Source organism: Cajanus cajan, chromosome 1 (assembly GCF_000230855.2).
Source record: "Cajanus cajan strain Asha chromosome 1, NIPB_CcT2T_4, whole genome shotgun sequence".
In the NCBI taxonomy this organism is placed as follows: domain Eukaryota; kingdom Viridiplantae; phylum Streptophyta; class Magnoliopsida; order Fabales; family Fabaceae; genus Cajanus; species Cajanus cajan.
In genome coordinates, this window is record NC_138517.1 from 18,332,059 (window position 1) to 18,353,564 (window position 21,506).

Sequence of the window (21,506 nt, forward strand, 5' to 3'; positions counted from 1 at the left end):
TTCTTAATCCACAAACCTAATGTGTCCCTTCATGGAGCTCTATTTTCATTATTCTATAAAAATCCTATATATGCAAACATGTGATCCATTGTAGACATGAGACGGTTCTGTTATAATATAAAACTTGAGTTACTCTCTATTATGACGACACATTAGTTTAATAATGTCTATAAAATGTTATCATATCAGTAAGAATGCTTACATGTGATTATATATTATCCTTTTATTTTGATATAACTCCCTTAACAACAAATCATATACCTTCATAGGAACAAACCCAAATTTCTCCCTTCATGGAGCTCTATTTTTGTTACTCTATACAAATCCTACGTATGCAAACATGTGACTCATTGTAGACACGAGACAGTCACAACTCCATTATAATATAAAACTTGAGTTACTCTTTATTATATTGACATGTTAGTTTAAAATGTCTTTAAAATGTCATGTTAATTTCTCCTGTCATGGAACTTTATTTTCATTATTCTATACAAGTCATATATATATATATATATATATATATATATATATATATGCGCGCGCAGACACATGACCGTAGCAAACACGAGACAATTGTAACAACATTATAATATAAAAAGTTGAGTTATTTTATATTACATTCAAAAATCAATTTAAAATATCTCTAAAATAATGTTGTCATGTTAGCAAAAATATTTATGTGTGATTCTATACTACCTTCTTATTTTGATATACCTCCATAACAACAAATCTTATTCCTCCATAATTAGAAACCCTAATGTCTCCATTCATATAGCTCTATTTTCATTATTCTATACAAATTATATATATGCAAACGTGTGACTCGTTGTAGACGCGAGACAGTTACAACTCTGTTATAATGTAAAAGTTGAGTTATTTTGTATTGCATTGACACATCAATTTAAAATGTCTCTGAAATATTTTCATCTCACAAAAAATGCTTCCGTGTAATTCCATAATATTATCTTATTTTATTATAACTAATTAACAACAAATCATATATCTACATATATAAGTACAATCCCTAACGTTTTCCTCAATGTTTATTTTTAACGATTTTTAATAGAACAGTGTGAACACAATTTTGTGATGTAATCCATAAAAACCTAGCAACTATAAATATTATGTGATTAATATATAACAATTTTTATATATTTATTTCATATCTTTACATTCCAAAATAATAATTATCATGTTACAAAATTTTGATATACATATATTAAAATATTATATAAAAACATGAAATTTCAATAAACCGCACCGCAAGTCCATGTCTAATTCACAATAAAACCAATTTTCCAGCATCAACGGGATTCTATAGTAGATTGAAAATGAGAGTAGTATTCATTGACAAGCTGCCTGAATAGTGATCCTTCAGTCTTCATTAGGCTCATTGGTTCATCATATTCCACCAAATTTCCTGTTAATACAATATCCTTTTCTTTGAAGAAAACATGTAAATGATAAGAAATACTCTTCAACTTCTTTGTTTGTTGTCTTCAAGTGTCAAATCAGGTAACCCATAATTTATAAGTTATCATTTATAAGCCATGGAAGTGTACGGAAATGTTAAATCAATTACCTTATTGTTTATCATATTACCATCTACGTTAATGCTATGCAACCAGACCCTTTTCTCAACAACAAACCTATGTGTTGTGTTGCTCAAACCAAGTGGTATTTGCACTCTTAAATGTTCAATTTTTATAAAAGGATAGTTTGGTATCAACATTAGAAAATGGAAGTAGACTTAAGGACTAGTCTTAAAAGTTTGTTAAATGATATAAAATGCAGTCAATATGCAACTTACCTTCACTGATTGAAAGAACCATTGTACAATCCATCACGGTTGGTATTCTGTGAGCTACTGTGATCACTGTGCAATCTGCAAACTCAGTCCTAATGGTTTTCTGCAGAATCATATCAGTTATGTTATCAATTGATGCAGTTGCTTCATCCAACACCAATATTTTACTTCTTCTCAAAAGAGCACGCCCCAAACAGAATAGTTGTCTCTGTCCCATGCTCCAGTTTGATCCCTCTCCAACAACTAAGTAACAATTTCAATGAGTCATTACTAATTAGGAAAAAAGCTCTTGCAGTATAGTAAAATTTTGGTTTAATTACCCTTGTGGTCCTTAAAGTTTCATGAACTTTATTTTTAGTCTCTATAATTAAAAATATTTCATTTTAGTCTTAATTTATACATACTATTTTTGTTTCCTTTTAGTCTTTATAATTTCATAACTTTAGATTGTAATCCCTATAGCAGTATATGATAACGATAGGGACTAGAAACAAAAGCTGTATGTATAGGAACAAAAAGGGAATGTTTTGTAACTATAGAAATTAAAAGATAAAAGTTTATGAAACTATAAGGACTAAAAGGATAATTAAACAATAAAATTCTGAAACTTTAAGTTGTACCTGAGGAGTTGAGGCCATCTTCTTTCTCTTGAACAGTTTCTCGCAATTGACATTTACCAAGAACCTGAGTTTATATTATGCAAGAATTAGTCCATATTTTTTTTCTCTGAAAATCCATGATAAAATGAATGTAACAAAGTGTTACCTCCCATATCTCTTGATCAAAATGTTGAGATAAAGGGTCCAAATTATATCTAACTGTTCCATTGAAAAGGGTAGGATCCTGAGGTATAATACAAAAACGTGACCTTAAATCATGAAGGCCAATAGAAGAGATGTCTATGCCATCAACTACAATTTTTCCACCAGCTGGCTCCACAAGACGAAATAAAGCACTTATAAGAGTGGATTTCCCACTGCCTGTCCTGCCAACAATGCCAATCTTGTGCCCTCCTACAAATGTGCAAGTGATACCATGGAGTACAAGTGGCCCTTCAAGCCTATATCTTATCTGTTTTCGGTATACACCAGAAAATTGTGCAGTTCATTTAAACTCTTATATTTTATAACACTATCCTGCAAATTTTAAGATATGTAATTAAACAAGTACCTGCAGATCATGTATTTCCACTTTTCCTGCAACTGGCCAATTCAAAGGAGGGCGATTTCCTTCTATTACTTCTTCGGCCTCACTTGGAATATGCATATATTGATTTATCCTTTCTACAGATATTATATAATTTGCTAGATTGCATTGACTTTGAATTGAAACTACTAGAGAAGCGTTTACGGAAAATCCATAAGAGAGAGCCATGCCAATAAATCCTGGAAAAAGGATATTGAAATTAAGAAGCATGCACCAAGAAAGTTAACGCTACTTTCTGAGGAAAAAAGAAAATAATTTTGAGGATAGTACTCAAAGAATGACATTTCAGAGGTCACAATGACCAAAAGTCCTACCAGGGGCGAAAGTCCCGGGTGGAAGAATAACCATGCAAAGCGCTGCAGAGGCAAGAACTACTGCAGAGACCATTTCTAAGCGTTGGATCAACCATTCATTTGAAGAAAAACTATGGAAGAAAGCACTGGCATTGATATCAATTAGATCAAGATTCTTATCAAAGAAACGATCTTCCTCCTCAAAAGCCCTTATTGTCACAACTCCAGCAATAGTTTCAGCAACATGATTAGCTACAAAGGATTTTGTTGTGCCATTCATCCGCATCACTTCTTTGGCAGAGGCAAAAAAGTATCTCTATTCAAAAACAGAAAGAACAAATCTTTAATTTGCTTACCTTTTGAAAGGCTAAAGTAGAGAAGGCTTAAAACATATCAGCTCCTCGTACAAAATTGAGGTTTATGTAAATGTATGTGCCAATAGAAATTAAAAAGAAGACACTATTTCTCTATTACAATATATTTCAAAGAAGAATCTGTTAATTACCTGCAAGCAAATCGCAATGTACACCATTGGTATAGAGACAACCAAGACTTGCCAAGTGACAATTGCTAAAACTAAAAGATTAGAACAACAAATTATAGGTCCTCCAACAGATATACCAAGTGTTAGGCAACTGGCATTAAAAGAGAAAATAAAAGGAGGAAGAGAGAAATAAACAATACTAAGAAGTATTTGTTTTTGGTGTGACTTAAACCTTACAAGGTGCCTCTATATATATAGCATAAGGAAGAGGCAAGCATTACAAACTAAGCAATGTGGGACTTAAGAAGTAAGCATTACAAACTAAACAATGTGGGACTTTTATGCTACTACAATTTTAGAACTTAGACTACACACTTAACAATTCTCCCACTTGGAGTCTGAGTTCTAGTTAGTTTCCTTGTAAGCATCGAGTTCATCGGCTCCTTCGCCTAGTGCAGCGTTCTTTATCTTCAATTATTCTTGAAGACCAGCTGAGGTAATGCAGAGCCTCAGCTTGTCAGTTGTAACAGTCTTAGTTAGCATATCTGCTGGATTTTCTGATCCTGAGATTTTCAACAAAGATAATTCTTCATCATTTATCAACTCTCTGATGAAATGGTATCTTAGTTGAATATGCTTGCATCTAGAATGGAAGACAGGATTCTTTGCAAGACATATAGCACTCTGACTGTCACTGAACAATGGAGCATTCTTTTGTTCTTTCCCTAATTCACTGAGAAAGTTCTTTAGCCAGATCATCTCCTTGGCTGCTTCTGAGATAGCTATGTACTCAGCTTCGGTAGTTGAGAGAGCAACTCTATTCTGAAGCTTAGACTTCCAACTCACTGCAGTTCTCCCCAAGGTGAAAATGTAACCAGTGGTGCTTTTTCTAGTGTCCAAATCTCCTCCCAAATCTGCATCAGAGAACCCTTGTAAAGTGAAATTACCTCTTCTGAAGAGCAAATTTATTCCTGAAGTACCCTTCAGATATCTTAGTATCCACTTTACACCTTCCCAATGCTTCTTCCCGGGATTCGATAGGAATCGACTGACAACTCCAACAGCATGTGCTATGTCAGGTCTGGTGCACACCATGGCATACATTAAGCTCCCAACTGCTGATGCATATGGTACTCTTGACATGTGGTCCTTTTCTTCAACTGTCTCTGGAGATTGCTTCTTTGAGAGCTTCATGTGAGTTCCCAAAGGGGTGTTCCTGATTTTGGCATCTCCAACATTAAATCTGTCAAGAAGCTTTTCTATGTATTTCTCTTGAGACAACTTCAAGACTCCTTCTAGTCTGTTTCTAGAAATCCTCATGCCAAGAATTTGTTTAGCTGGACCAAGATCCTTCATCTCGAAGTGGTCTGTCAATTGCTGCTTTAGCCTGTTAATTTCTGTCATATTTGGCCCTGCAATTAGCATGTCATCAACATATAGAGCAAGGATAATATAACTGTTAACATATTTCTTAACATAACAGCAATGATCCATGTCACATCTGCTAAATCCTGAGTTTTGCATAAACTCATTAAATTTTTTGTACCACTGCCTTGGTGCTTGTTTCAAGCCATACAAGCTTTTATGAAGCTTGCATACAAGATTTTCCTTGCCTGAAACTTTAAAACCTTCTGGCTGAGTCATATAAATATCTTCATCTAAATCTCCATGCAAGAATGCAGTTTTAACATCTAACTGCTCCAAATGAAGATTCTCTGCAGCAACAATGCTCAGTATGACTCTGATGGTAGTCATTTTTACAACTGGAGAGAAAATTTCTGTGAAGTCAATTCCTGGTTTCTGCTGAAATCCTTTGACCACAAGTCTCGCCTTGTATCTTTTTCTGCCATCAGATTCTTCCTTCAGCCTGTAAACCCACTTGTTTTGTAGAGCCATCTTTCCTTCTGGCAATTCAGTTAACGACCAAGTACCATTCTTTTGAAGAGATGTCATCTCATCCTTCATTGCTAACTCCCACTTGACAGAATCATTCCCCTGTATAGCCTCATCGAAGTATTCTGGCTCACCAGCATCAGTCAACAATAAATAGTGCAATGAAGGAGAATACCTTTCTGGTGCAACTGAAACTCTGCAGGATCTTCTCAAAGGAGGAGATGCTGGTTCTGATTCAACCTCTATATCTGTACTCTGGCTTCTGTTGGTTATGTCGCTTTCTGAAATTTCTTCAAGTTCTACTTTCTCAGAAGGCTCTGGCAACTTGTCTGTATCAATAGATTCTGCAGAAAATCTATCCTTATAAAATAGATTCTCATTAAAAGTGACATTCCTGCTTCTGATGATTTTCTTGTTTTGGTCATCCCAAAATCTGTAGCCATACATGTCAGAACCATAACCGATAAAATAACACTTTCTGGCCTTGGGATCCAATTTATCTCTACTATCAGAGTCTATCAAAACATATGACACGCAGCCAAATACTCTTAAATGTGAAAGATTTACCTCCTTCCCAGACCATACCTCTTCAGGCAATTGATAACCCAAAGGAACTGATGGTCCTCTATTTATGAGATATGCCGCTGTGTTGATTGCATCTGCCCAAAACACCTTAGGCAAGCCCGATTGGATCCGCATGCACCTAGCCCTCTCGTTCAATGTTCTATTCATTCTTTCTGCAACACCGTTTTGCTCTAGTGTTCCTGGTATTGTCTTGATCATTCTGATCCCATGTTCTGAACAGAAGTTCTTGAATTCATGGCTATTATACTCTCCACCATTGTCAGATTTCAGACTTTTCAACTTTAAACCTGTCTGATTTTCAACTTCTGTTTTCCATCTTTTAAACACAGAAAACACGTCAGATTTATTTTTGAGAAAATAAACCCATACCTTTCTCGTAGCATCATCGATAAAGGTGACATAATAGCATGAGCCTCCAAGAGATTTCACTGGAGCTGGTCCCCAAACATCTGTATGCACCAATTCAAGCTTTTCTGTTTTCAGTGTCTTCCCTTGCCTTGAGAAACTAATTTTTTTCTGTTTTCCCAAGATACAGTGTTCACAAGTGCCGACATCTACATGCTTTAACTTTGATAGCTTACCCTTTGTCGCCATTAGCTTCATTCCTTTCTCACTCATGTGCCCAAGTCTTTGGTGCCACAAGAATGAATTATTGGCAGCCTCAGTAACTGCTATCATGTTCTCATCTGCAACCATGTAAAGTGACCCTCGCTTCCTTCCACGAGCGACAATGAGATTGCCTTTCTTGACTTTCCATGCTCCATCTCCAAAAGTGGTTTCGTGCCCTTCATCATCCAGCTGCCCTACAGATATTAAATTTCTTTTTAAGGCAGGGATATGTCTGACATTTTTCAGTGTCCAATGACTCCCACTTGAGGTCTTGATGGCAATATCTCCTTTTCCAACAATACTCAAAGGTTTGCCATCTGCAAGGTAAACCTTTCCAAACCTTCCAGAAACATTGTTAGTCAACAATTCATTAGAAGGAGTGGTGTGGAATGATGCACCTGAGTCCATAATCCATGACTCAATAGGACTGTCTAGGCTGCAGATTAATGCATCGTCTATATCGTCAGTTGCTGCATTTGCGGATTCATCATCATCACGCTTCTTGCGATTCTTGTTTTTCTTCGGAGCTTTGCATTGATTGGTAAAGTGACCTCTCTTGTCACAATTCCAACAGACAATGTCATTCCGGAATTTTGGCTGACCTTTAGCTCTTGACTTTGATCTTCCTCGGCTGTTGTAACCTTTTTGAGTGGTCCTTCCTCTACTTTCAGTATTTAATGCTGAACTGGAAGTAGAACTGGAAGGCTCCTCGGAGTCTCTCCTGCGAACATCTTCGCTTAAGATCAGGTCGCGAATGTCGTTGAGCTTTAACTTGCTATCCCTTGCAGAACTACTGACTGCAGTAACAGTTGCAGCCCAACTTTCCGGTAATGATGATAATAATATCAATGCCTTCACCTCATCTTCAAATTTGATTTGTACTGATTCTAACATGGCAAGAATAGTGTTAAAATCATTAATATGATTAATCACAGGGTTACCTTCTCCCATCTTGAGATTGAACAATCGACGCATTATGTGTACTTTGTTTGCTGCAGATGGTTTCTCATACATGTCTGATAGTGTCTTCATCAGACTCGCAGTTGTCTTCTCGTTGACGATGTTGAATGCAACATTCTTGGCCAATGTCAGTCTGATCACGCCAAGAGCCTGTCGATCTAGCAAGTTCCACTCTTCCTGTTTCATATCGTCTGGCTTCTCCCCTATTAAGGGTTGATATAACTTCTTCTGATACAGATAATCCTCTATCTGCATCTTCCAGAAGCCGAAGTCTTTACCATCAAACTTCTCTATCTTCACCTTCCCCTCTTCTAATGCCATTGCTCTGCTGCTGAGAAAAGTTCTTGCTCTCTAAACTGAGATTCTCTCCTCTAAGCTGAGGAATTCTGAGAAAAGCTCTCACTCACTAAACTGAAGATTATTCTTTTCTGTTGTGGAAGATCAGATAAAACTGCAACCACAGAGCATACTAAGAATACTCCCCCAACTCTCACCTCTAATCTGAAGATTATTCTTTTCTGTTGTGGAAGATCAGATAAAACCGCAACCACAGAGCATACTAAGAATATTCTCCCGAACCTAGAGCTCTGATACCAGTTGTTAGGCAACTGGCATTAAAAGAGAAAATAAAAGGAGGAAGAGAGAAATAAACAATACTAAGAAGTATTTGTTTTTGGTGTGACTTAAACCTTACAAGGTGCCTCTATATATATAGCATAAGGAAGAGGCAAGCATTACAAACTAAGCAATGTGGGACTTAAGAAGTAAGCATTACAAACTAAACAATGTGGGACTTTTATGCTACTACAATTTTAGAACGTAGACTACACACTTAACACCAAGGCTGAAGGGTATATCGAGATCCACAATGCTCAAATCTGATGAGACCTAGACAAGGAAATGACAGTCAAAATACTATTACCTTCATTACATTTCATTGCAAGGAAAGAAATTGTTTACTATGCTTACTCTGCTAAGTATTCTTCCCATTGGTGTAGAGTCATAAAATGACATTGGTGCACGAAAAAGTGAATCCATCAACTGTACAAATAAATTTTGAGATGATTTAATACCCAAGGAAACTGTAGTTAGACATCTGATCAGTAAGAAAATGGTTGAAATTGCTCCAATCAAGAAGTAAACAAGAATCAATTGTAACGAGCTGACATAGGGATTGTCAACATTTGCAGCCATCCATGAGTTTTGCAATATCTGGCAAATAACGAAGGCAATGTAACAAAGGGAAACCATAGAAAAGTATATATAGCCTTTCATCTGATTCAGATACTGCATGTAAGGCTTCAACCCTGTGTCCCCTGTCTCTCTCTCTTCTTGCTTAATTAATTGATCTCGATTTGTTGCTTTAAACTGCTTCTCCATGAAAGCTTGTGTAATCTCTCTATCAGAAGTCAAATTTCTCTGGGAAGATGTAACATTCACAAATTGATTAGAATTAGAAGTTTCTTTGTGAGCATTGACAAGGTCTTGGAATTCTTGGCTTGAGCTCAAAATATGGTGATAAGGAGCTTGCTGTAGGATTTCTCCATCTGACATGAACTATAATGGAAAATAACTCAGTTACAAAGTCCAAGTTGGAAAAAAATGACTGAAAAATAACTAAACAATGATTTGTTTTTGGATAACCATGTTATTGATACGAAATATCCACTAATTTTACCGATAAATAGTCTTTGTGAGAGAACATGAGTGGTTATCTTTAGTGGGATCTCTCCTTTTAACCATGTTCAATTTCGAGATCTTACTTAAGGAAACTGAGTGCAGTACCACTTGGACAAACAACTTGTTGGTAAGTGGTAACTAAACAATAATTTACTACTCACTTAGCAACATTAAAATGAAGTGGCAAAAACTACTATAGCAGAAAGAAGAGCTCACATATAAGATTCTAAAGTCAAAACAGTCCATTTCTTTCTGAATTGAGGAACCTTGTTATTATTGATTTTGGAAAATTAATGTATCTTCTCTAGTAGATTCCACTCATCTTCAAAAAGTATTTAATGTTAAAGTCTTGATAGTAATTTAACAGGTATTTTCCTTAGGAAATGTTAAAAGTATTAATTATGATACATGGGTGAAAAACAGCATAATAATCGACAGATCTCGTTCTTTAGCCTAACATGTTAAACCAAATAGGTAGAAGCAGGATAAACAAAAAAAAAGATATTGAAACAAAACAAAAATGAAACCAATTAGTTCATTACATATCAACAATTGCTAGTTACATGGCAGGAAACAGAGATATGAGAGATGAACAGTGGCATTGGCATACTAAATTAATGCCTTAAGATGAATGAAATTACCAAAACAGAATCAAACGCTGGGAGAAAGTCAACTTGATGAGTCACGAGTAAGACAGTCTTCCCTTTTAGTCCTTCCATGATGTATTCCTGCCAAGATTCGAAGACATCTTTCAGTAAAGAATGACAAATATACAAGCAGCATGTGAAGAAAGGAAGATGTCATTACATTAAACAAATTTGTGGCTGTATTTGCATCAACAGCACTGAATGGATCATCCAAGAGATATACATCAGCATTCTGATAAAGAGCACGAGCAAGTTGAATTCGCTGCTTTTGACCTCCACTCAAGTTAATTCCTCTCTCACCTATTTCAGTTAAGTCACCATGGGGAAACAACTCAATGTCCTTAACTAGTGAAGATCTATGAAGTGTTTCTTGATATCTATGCATGTCCAAATCAGATCCAAACAAAATATTTTCCCGTATTGTACCCGTCTGTATCCATGCTGTTTGCGAAACATATGCAAACTTCCCATAAATTTCAATCTGTAAATCAGAAAATGAATTAGACATTCATAACATTACTGGTTAAATTAAGGACATGAATGCTTCACTGCAATATGGTGAGGACATTTACTAAATATACTTGGTGACAGAAAAGTAGGAATGTCATTCATATTATAACCAACCAGAGCATCACAAGTTTTCATATGGTATTTTATGAGCATACAAAGAATAAAAGATTACATTTCCCTTTGTCTTAGGAACTTCTCCAAGAATTGTTGCTAAGAGGGTTGATTTTCCTGAGCCAACTTCTCCACAAATAGCCACCTTTTGCCTTTGTTTAACCTCCAAGTTTATGTTCCTCAAAGTAGGCTTTGATGCATTACCTTCCCATGAAAAGTCAGCAGATTCGATTAAAATTGAGCCTCTAATATTATCATCAAAACACTTGTTCTTGAAATTCTCACTTTCCAGTTCAGATGCTTTGAGGAATTTAACAATCCGAGCAAACGCAACTTTTGCTTGAATGACTGCCCCAACAACATCTGGGATGGCTGTTATTGGCTCTCGCACAAGGCGTAAAGTAGCCACAAAGGTAAATACATTATTTGCATGTAAAGGAATGTTCAGAAAGTAACATGCCCAAAAGGAAACAGCAGAGACCAAAATAGGTGCACTCCAAAAGAGAAATATATTGTATGCCCTTCTTAATTGCACTGAAGCTAAAAATTTGAGTTCCACATTCCTCAACTTTTCTATAGCATTTTTATAATGACTTTCCCATGCATATAGTTTTAGCACTTTCATATTCACAATAGCCTCGGAACTAGCCTTCAATCTCTCATCTTGAGCCACCATGAGTTTGGTCTGAAACTTGTGTTGTAACTTTGCTAGTGGAGTATTGCAAAGCATAGTAAGAACTATCACAACCAATGAGGCAATTGTTGCTAGCCCAATAGCACGGAAAAGTATTACTAATGCAATACACAGTTGGATGCTTGTAGTCCATGTCTGGTGAAACCAAAATGGGAATTCTCCAATTCTATAAGCATCCACAGTCACATAATTCATTATCTCACCACCAGAGTGTGTCAATTTAGCTACATTGGATAACCTCAATAGCTTTTTATAAATGCATGTAGTAAGCAGTGACTTAACATTCATCCCAACAAGTCTACTGCGGAAATACCATTGCCTTTGTGATTGGGATTCTATGATCTTTATAAAGAAAAGTGATATGGCCAATACATAACCTTCATATTTGAAACTTCCTTTACCCTCAGAAACCAATATAAAGGCATTTAGAAGTAAAGGACCAGCAGATTGAGAGAGTACTTTGAACAATGCAAAAATCCCTGATATCAAAATCTCTCTCCAGTGACACAAAATTATTACCCACAAAATTGACAGTGATGACGGTTCCTTTTGTTTCTGTTTGTTCAATTGTTCTACAAACAAAAGGTAACAAGTTTCTGCTCGATCTAACTCCCGCAACTTTGGGATATCCTCATCCTCAAGTGTTTTATCTTGACCCCTTTTCATCAATGGATTCAACCACCAAAATGACATCCTACTAAAGAATCCAGCTTTGGCAAATGGGGTTACGTAGCTAATAGGATCAACTTCATTGAACTGGCCATTTAAAGGAGAGTAGTAAAATTGCTCCTGGAAATGATAGAACGTCTAAAGTAGCCTTCAGAGACATTTCTTTGCTAGTAATTGAATGAGAAATGGAAAAAGCACATAGCATAACAGAAACAAAGAGCATAAGAATAGAAAATAACCATAACCATACTCTTGTTAGTTGCTTCAACTGAAGACTTACGATTAAACCTACTAACAACCATGTGAATCCCTGAAAGAGTTCTAATAACCACCAATTAAGAGGAAAAGCAGTGTTCGTTTTCCTCAACTTTTCCTCTAAAACCCAAATACCTAAACACAAATGCAACAACCCAAGACTACCATCGATTATGATAGATACTAACTGCAAATTTGAATAACTTTCCATTCGGATTAGACTCCAAAATGATCTCGGTGAAGACTTGTGAATCATTTTTAGTGACAGCATGATCAGTAGTAACATATCAAAGCAAATAACCAACAAATGGCTGAAGCATGTAGAAGGATCTTTCAAAAACTTGAATCATAACACAAAGGCTTTCTTCCACACTCAGAATCCCCACAAATCATGCTCCAAAAATCCTTCATCTTCATTTTGGCTTCTCTTTTCTGCTCAAACTCTGTAACAAACAGGGCAACTGAATCCTATCTTTATCTAGAAAACTGTTAGGATACAAACAAGTCTCACATTAATAAAATAAGAGAAAAAATAACAATTTATAAAACACACATATACTGCAATATTAGAGAGACCTTTTGGGTAATGACCAAAAGCAAAACCATAAGGACTTTAAAATATCTCATCATTATGGAGTATATTTGTATAATAACCTTATAAAAATAACCCTATCAAAAACTGTTTTCTAAAAGTTGAACAATATTTGAACCAAAGAATGCAGCTCCTACCAATTGTAGAATAAGAAACACAGCTGTCACCATGAACCAAGTCTTCCAAATGATAAATTTATTACTTCTTAGCTAGGTGGGGGTTGCAACTAACCCATGCAACAATATTTTGGGCTTGAAACCTTGTGCTGAAATTCAACTTATTCAATAGAAATAGAAGGCAAGGGTGGAACTTAGAACTATTATCATCTTAGAAATAATCCTCTTGGAAATAAAATTTTATAGTCATATCATCATATGAACCAATTCACCTAAAAGCTTATGACTCCTCTAGAATGAATCATTCACTTTTGAGAGTACTAGTAGAGATAAGAGATCCTAACCTCTTAATTTTTTTGAAAATTAATAAAACAATAAAAGATATAGTGAAATAGATGATTGTGGATGATTATTTAGAGAGAACATGAGTTTTTTTTTTTTTTTAACTTTTTAATATTTGAATAATATAATGATTTACTATAAAATGAAGATTCAAAAATGGTTACACACCTCTATCTCCTTATAATACGTACTTAGAGAAAAAAGAGTTGTCTCGTGCCTCTCCATTTGAAAATAAAAATCAAAAGATAATAAGTTGTTATTTAAAAGGTGAAATTTTTGAAAATTAAATATCATGGAAAGTAAAAAAATGAAAATAAATAAATAAATAAATAAAAGATAATGAAGTAAGCAAAGTGATTTAATCGCTTAGAGATAATTATAAAAATAAATTAGACCAAACTTTATATACATCAAAATTTGATATCCCTTTTATTAGTATAAATTATAAAGTAATATCAATCATTAATAATAGAAAATCAACTGATGATATTATGTAAACATGCATAACAAGTTATGAATATGTTGAATATTAACCAAGAACCATTAATTTTCCTTCAACGACTTAGTTTACTTATTTTTATCCTTACTTATTCTGGAGAAAATAAAATAAAATAAAATAAAAGCTTACCCAAAGTTTGTTAGAACACATTAGATATTTATATTTGTTACTTTACTTTTAAATTGGGTTGGCATAGTATTGGAGAGTTATACCCAAACAACAACAAAAAGGTCCAAAAAACCTAAGTTATTAGGGACATAAGGAAGGCTAACTAAATAATCATAGGTTAAATTATTGTTTTGTCATCCTATTTGTTTCTAAATTTCAATTTGATTTTATTATTTTTAAATGATTCAATTTAATTTTTAATTTTTTAAAAATGTTTAATGTTATTCTTCCGTCCAAATTTACATCAATGATGTTAATGAAATCTGAAAGAAGAACATCATTGAATGTCGTTTGAAAATTAGATGACTAAATTAAATTATTTAAATGTTTAACTTGATTCCACTGTTTTAAAATAATTTAGTTCTCTAATTTTTATAAAATATTTAATATTGTCATTTTTCATCTAATTTCATTAACGTTGTTAGTATCTATTTGGACAAAAGAATAACATTGAACATCTTTTAAAAATTAAAGACCTGAATTGAATCTTTTAAAAATAATGAGACTAAATTAAATTCTAAAAATAAATAAAGAAATTAAAAATATAATTTATCATATATAGGAAACACCAGAAAGCAAACTTCAAAAGAAAAAAAAAATATTAAACACACAACGAACCAAGAAAAAAAAACTAGTCTTTCTTAAAATGTAAACTGTTTATGCCAATTGTATGGAGTATTTAGTTTAAAAGACAGTTGCATATGCATACACTACATGACACAAGTGTTTGTTTCAAGAACACAATTTCAGCTTTGCAAAATAAACACTAAGACACTTTTTCAACGCATGCAACACAACCGATTTCAGCTGGGTCACTTAAAGGGTCTCTCAGATACTGAATAATATAGAAGAAGAAAACGAATCCAAAGACAGATGATTGAGAGACACAGGAAACAAGAGTGTGATATCATAGAAAGAAGATAAATAACAACAAATCATATTACGTTGGGCTCTTCATGTTAAGAAAACATAAAACCTTAGAAGCGTTTAAAACTACATGCAAGAATAGAACATACTTTGTAATAATTACCTAGGGAAAGAAAAATCAAAGCAACTTCACAGTCGTCTATGTTGAATGTTGTCAAAGGGAAGAACCTTTGGTTGTGAGCCTCCCTATTATGACTGCATTAAAGTATCTATGTACATCAATATACTATTTGGTATATGATTTTCTTTAACCATTTTACAATTTGTATGAAATATTCAAATGACTAATTTTTTTTTAAAAAAATATCTAATCATTACTTTTAATAGCATTTCTTTTCTCCAACACATTTTTTTCTATTTTCAAATTCAATTCAAAACCTTATTAATTAGAAGATTAAATGCTTCATGTTAAAAAATCAGTATTTTTTATTATTTGGTATAATTACTATTTGTTCATTAGATGGTATATCTTTTGGTATATGATTGCGTTAAAGTAGACATTATTAAAATAATAAAACCAGATCTTCTATAAATCTGAAAGCAATTATATATAATGCATTTAGCTGACTCTTAATCTAGAAAAGATAATAAATAATAATGTGTTACACGCGGTAATTTTTTAAGGACGCGTTGCATGCATGGTTAGTAATAAAACCCAGCTACTTAACCTTTTTTTATTTTTAATAAAACCTCAGTCTTTTGAGATATTCAATCTTCATAAAAGCACTGTTTGGCTTAAAATATATTCAATTGACTTGTAGAGTTGTAGTTGTAGTCGTTTTTTAGAGATAGCTATTGCTCATAACACCTAGCTCCCCTCCATAGTAATAGATCAAATTTGTGGGATTAATGATTAATTCCATGCAAACATATTTTGTCAAGTTCTAATTAAAAAGATTCAAAATATTTATGGTAATATGCTAGAAACAGAAATAATTTTAATCTAAGAAAAATATTGTCGTTTCTTGAAAGTTATTTCAGTAAGTTTATTATGATTTAATCGCATATATAAAATTTAGAAGTCAACAATAATCTTTTATTCGTACTATATAATCTTTAGAGTTAAATGTTAAAAATTTTATTTCTAATAATTATTGTGGGCTACATATATTATTTGTAGTATTTATATTAGTTATTTACATTTAGTTAGGCTCAATAAAAGTGATCTAATTTTAGTGAGCCTTTAGACTGCCAACAGGAAAAATTGATATGGGCCCATATAAGTAGAAACCAGATTTGGCCCGTTAGGGGTTAATGGGAACCCTAATAGGTTTAAAATCATAAAGATGGTCATGATCCCCAATATGTCAAATCAGAAACACACGTCTCTCTGTCTCCCCATCAGAAGAGTAACATCAAGTCCCATCAAGGAATCCAGTGATTTGACTGAGGAAGATCATTGCACCAAAAGACTATTCCGCTGTAACCTTTTGATCAACGTCAATGGATACAGGTACGTATTATTAACATTAACTCTGTAATCTGATACAAACGGTTCTTAATATTGATTAATGGAAAATTTCTATTTGACTTAAGAAATTTATCCAACAAGTGGTATCAGAGCCGCCGTTGTTATTAGGTTATGGGGTTCTAAAGCGTATTGTTACAATTTTTTTTTCTCACTTCATTGATAATACATGTATTTGAATGTGTTGGTCATTTTTTTGCTTTAATTTGGTTTAATTGATTATACAGATAAAGAGATCGATTAAAAATTAAATTTTTATTAAAGAGAATTTTTGTGAAATTGTATAATTTTTTTGTGAACGTTATGTATTTGTATATGTAACAATTTTGCAATGATCTTAAAGACATTGTCAAATGAATTTTTTTTTTGAATTTCTAATTTTCTCACCGGAAGTGAGATAATTGTGCAACAATGCAATAAAGGAATATTTTATCACCAGAAGTGAGTTAATTGTGCAACATTGCAATAAAGGAATATTTTATCACCAGAAGTGAGTTAATTGTGCAACAATGCAATAAAGAAATATTTTCTCACCAGAAGTGAGTTAATTGTGCAACAATGAAATAAAAGAAATATTTTTCTCACCGGAAGTGGGAAAATAATATTATGTTTGATCCTTTGAGTACCACCAGAAGTGGGATTTTTTTTTTGTTTTTGTCAAAATCATTGTTGTTATATTAAATGATATTTGGGAAAATTATATGATTAATATATTGAATTCCACATTATCGAATTTTTAATGGCATTCGCGTAAGAATTATTTTCTTGAAATTTGATTGATATTATGTTCAAATTTAAATTGATATTTTTTTATATATCAAATTTGAGTGCGAATGTTGGCCGATTATAGACCCTCTTTATTAATTAATTTGTCTGGTAATTTTTAATTAAATAAATTGATGTAATATATTGTCAAAGCAATCCCTATTATAGAAATTAATTTGATTAAAAATTACAATAGATGTTAGTATGAAATTATTTATGCGATTTGTGCTCATCCCAAAGGAAGACACAATTTGGCCAAATAATAACATGCCTGTAATGATAAATATGTGACAATTATAAAGTTACAATCATGTGAACAATAGTCGGTCCAAAGAAAGGCTATTATTTGACAGAATTAATTGTCAGTATTTGATCGTTGCATTGAGAGTACCACTAACAAGTTGATTTGTATGTCCAAAGACAAAGAATTAATGTTGTGCTCGGTATCTTGAAATGGGTCTATTAAGCAAATAATTTTCATGTTTTATTTATCTTATTTTACTTTATGAGCATGTAATTAAATTAAAAAAAAAATTATGTTCTATTACAGCTACTGTTGCTAGTGCTGTTAACTTATCTGCTCAAATTAGTTGTATACCCATGCTTAATGGGACAAACTTTAAGGCCTGGAATGAAGCAGTTGAGATAATTCTTGGCTGCATGGATCTTGATCTTGCACTTCGGGCTGAGAAACCCACTCCAAATCCAGAAAACCCAAATGAGGATAAGGTTGAAAAGTGGGAACGCTCAAACCGAATGTGTTTGATGATCATGAAGCGATCTGTTCCAGAAGTTTTTCGGGGCTCTATTTCTGAGAGCCACAATGCTAAAGGTTTCTTTGATGTTGTTGAGCAATATTTCACCAGTAATGAGACAGCTGATGCAAGCAGTTTGCTTGCTAAACTTATCTCTATGAGATACGTACAAAGGTAAAGGAAACATAAGGGAGTACATTATGGAAATGTCTAATCTCGCGTCAAAACTAAAAGCACTAAAGTTAGAGTTGTCTGATGACTTGCTCGTGCATCTAGTTTTGATTTCTCTTCCTACACACTTTGGAAAATTCAAGGTGAGTTATAATACTCAGAAAGATAAATGGACCTTGAATGAATTGATTTCTCATTGTGTGCAAGAGGAGGAAAGGCAGCAAAGAGAAAAGACTGAAAGTGCTCATTTAGCGTCAAGTTCTCAAAATAGGAAGAGAAAGAATAATAAGGATGTTGTAGAAAGGACTTCTCAACAAAAGAAAGTCAAAAAGGATGAGAACACACCTACTTGCTTCTTCTGTAAGAAGCCTGGGCACATGAAGAAAGAGTGTCCCAAGTACGCCTCTTGGCGTGTAAAGAAAGATAATTTTCTCTCTTTTGTTTGTTTTGAAGTTAATTTAGCTTTTGTACCACGTGATACTTGGTGGGTAGATACTGGTGCTACTACTCACATTAGTGTATCCATGCAAGGTTGCCTTTGGAGCCGACCGCCAAGTGATAATGAAAGATTTATATATGTGGATGATGGCAACAAGGTCACAGTGGAGGCTATTGGAACATTTAGATTACAGTTAAAAACTGGATTTCATTTGGATTTATTTGAGACTTTTGTTGTACCGTCTTTTAGGCGGAATTTAATTTCTATTTCTAGTTTGGACAAATTTGGTTTTTCTTATTCATTTGGAAATAATAAATTTAGCCTCTATCAAAATTCAAATGTTGTTTGTTTTGGTTCTTTAATTGATTATTTATACTTACTAGATGTAGTTAGTTCCAATAAAAAAAAATTCACATTGATTCTCGTGGTAAGAAGTGTAAAATAAATGTGAACTCAGCCACCTTATGGCATAAGCATTTAGGCCATATCTCTAAATAGAGAATTCAGAGGCTTGTGTCAGATGAGATTCTTGAACCCTTTGACTTGTCAGACTTTGAGGTTTGCGTTGAATGTATTAAGGGTAAACAAATAAATTCTAAAAAATTAGGTGCCGAAAGGGCTAAGGACGTTCTAGAATTAATTCACACAGATATTTGTGGACCATTCCCTACGACATCTTGGAATGGACAATAATATTTCATTACGTTCATAGATGATTATTCAAGGTACGACTACCTATTTTTAATTCACGAGAAGTCTCAATCCCTAGATGTTTTCAAATCTTTTAAAGCTGAAGTTGAGCTTCAACTTGGAAAGAAAATTAAGGCCGTCAAATCTGATCGTGGTGGTGAATATTACGGTAGATATGATGGATCAGGTGAACAACATCTAGGGCCTTTTGCGCTTTTCCTAAGGGAATGTGGCATCGTTCCTCAGTATACTATGTCTGGGAAACCAAGCATGAACGGTGTTGCAGAACGTAGAAACAGGACTCTTAAGGATATGGTGAGAAGTATGATTAGTCATTCTTCCTTACCAGAATCATTGTCGGGAGAAGCGCTTAAGACTGCAGTCTACATCCTAAATAGGATACCAAGTAAAGCAGTTAACAAAACTCCTTATGAGCTATGGACGGGTAAAAGGCCAAGTCTAAAATATTTACACATTTGGGGTTTTCCGGCTGAAGCGCGTCCTTATAGGCCGCATGAAAGCAAGATGGAGTCAAAGACTGTTAGCTGTTATTTTTTGGTTATCCTGAACGCTCTCGGGGCTATAAATTTTACAATCCCACCACTAGATCATTCTTTGAGACGGGGAATGCGAGATTCCTTGAGGATGTTGAGTTTGTGAAGGAAGAGAACATAAGAAATGTTATCTTTGAGGAAGAACCTGTCATTGACAGTGATCAAGTCTTCGTGCCTATTACTATTCCAGTACCTACCCCAGTAATAGGTGACAATCATGGAGTTATTCCTGACATTGTCCCTACACAAGACAATATTGAGGTTCTCCCTCAAATACCTATAGAGAAAGCTCAACAATCTCAAGAAGTGTCATTAAGGAGATCCACTAGAGAAAGGAAAAGTGCAATTCTAGATGATTACATTGTGTTTCTTCAAGAACATGAGGATGGCATTGGTTTAACAGAGGATGATCCAATCAATTTCTGTCAAGCCATGCAAAGTTCTAGCTCTCAAAAGTGGATTGATGCCATGAAGGATGAGATGAAATCTATGCAAGACAACGATGTTTGGGATCTCGTTGAATTACCTGAAGGTGTGAAACCTATTGGTTTTAAATGGATATTTAAAACCAAGAGGGATTCAAAAGGTAATATCGAGAGATATAAGGCTCGTTTAGTTGTTAAAGGTTTCACTCAAAATGAAGGCATTGATTACAAAGAAACTTTTTCTCCGGTTTCTTCAAAGGATTCTTTTAGAATAATAATGGCCCTCATAGCTCATTATGATTTAGAGCTCCATCAAATGGATGTTAAAACTGCATTTCTAAATGGTGACATTGAAGAAACGATTTATATGATGCAACCAGAAAATTTTATATCTGGTGACTCAAAGTCCATGGTATGCAAGCTAAAGAAATCCATCTATGGTCTCAAACAAGCTTCCCGTCAATGTTATCACAAGTTCCATAAAGTTATTACCTCATATGGTTTTGAGGCAAATATAGTTGATGATTGTGTTTATCATAAGTTTACTGGGAGTAAATATATATTCTTGGTGTTATATGTCGATGATATACTGCTTGCCAGTAGCGATATAGGCTTATTGCACGAAACCAAGAGATTTTTAACAAAGAATTTTGAAATGAAAAATCTTGGTGAAGCCTCTTTTGTATTAGATATTAAGATACTAAGAGATCGTTCTCATGGTATCATAAGGTTATCACAAGAGAACTATATCGATAAAGTTTTAGATAGATTCGGCATGAAAGATAGTAAACCAGGAGATACCCCTATAGCCAAGGGAGACAAATTTATTTAGCCTCAAACAATGCCCTAATAATGACCTTGAAAGAAATGAGATGCAAAAGATTCCCTATGCTTCAGCTGTGGGAAGTCTAATGTATGCTCAAGTTTGTACTCGTCCTGATATTGCATTTATAGTGGGAGTTTTGGGCAGATACTTAAGTAATCCTGGGATGCAGCATTGGAAGACAGTAAAATGTGTAATGCGTTATTTGAAGAGAACAAAAGGATATATGCTCACTTATCAGAAGTCTAACAGTTTAGAGATCATTGGATACTCAGACTCTGATTTTGCCGGATGTCAAGACAGTAAACGCTCCACATCTGGATACATCTTTATGTTGGCTGGAGGAGCTATCTCTTGGAAGTTTGTTAA

General features: G+C 34.0%; 2 protein-coding genes and 1 pseudogene across 2 annotated transcripts; 2 read left to right on the forward strand and 1 right to left on the reverse strand.

Annotated features, from left to right (window-relative positions):
• Positions 1–1,122: 1,122 nt before the first annotated feature.
• Positions 1,123–15,324, reverse strand: LOC114915280 (ABC transporter C family member 10). Its single transcript, XM_083076150.1, is given in 14 exon segments — positions 1,123–1,420; positions 1,811–2,050; positions 2,428–2,491; positions 2,573–2,878; positions 2,978–3,192; positions 3,328–3,622; positions 3,812–3,941; positions 8,670–8,725; positions 8,807–9,394; positions 10,159–10,245; positions 10,325–10,645; positions 10,847–12,257; positions 12,259–12,751; positions 12,754–15,324. Coding segments are annotated over 14 exon segments (4,389 nt in total). The 5' UTR covers positions 12,821–15,324; the 3' UTR covers positions 1,123–1,304.
• A 2,409-nt stretch (positions 15,325–17,733) lies between these two features.
• Positions 17,734–18,213, forward strand: LOC109813939 (uncharacterized). Its single transcript, XM_083062965.1, has 2 exons — positions 17,734–17,737; positions 17,831–18,213. Exons 1-2 carry the CDS (start codon positions 17,734–17,736, stop codon positions 18,211–18,213), a joined length of 387 nt encoding a protein of 128 aa, XP_082919091.1.
• Positions 18,214–21,186: 2,973 nt separating this feature from the next.
• The window catches only part of LOC145951528 (secreted RxLR effector protein 161 pseudogene), a 696-nt pseudogene continuing 376 nt past the window's right edge, over positions 21,187–21,506 (forward strand).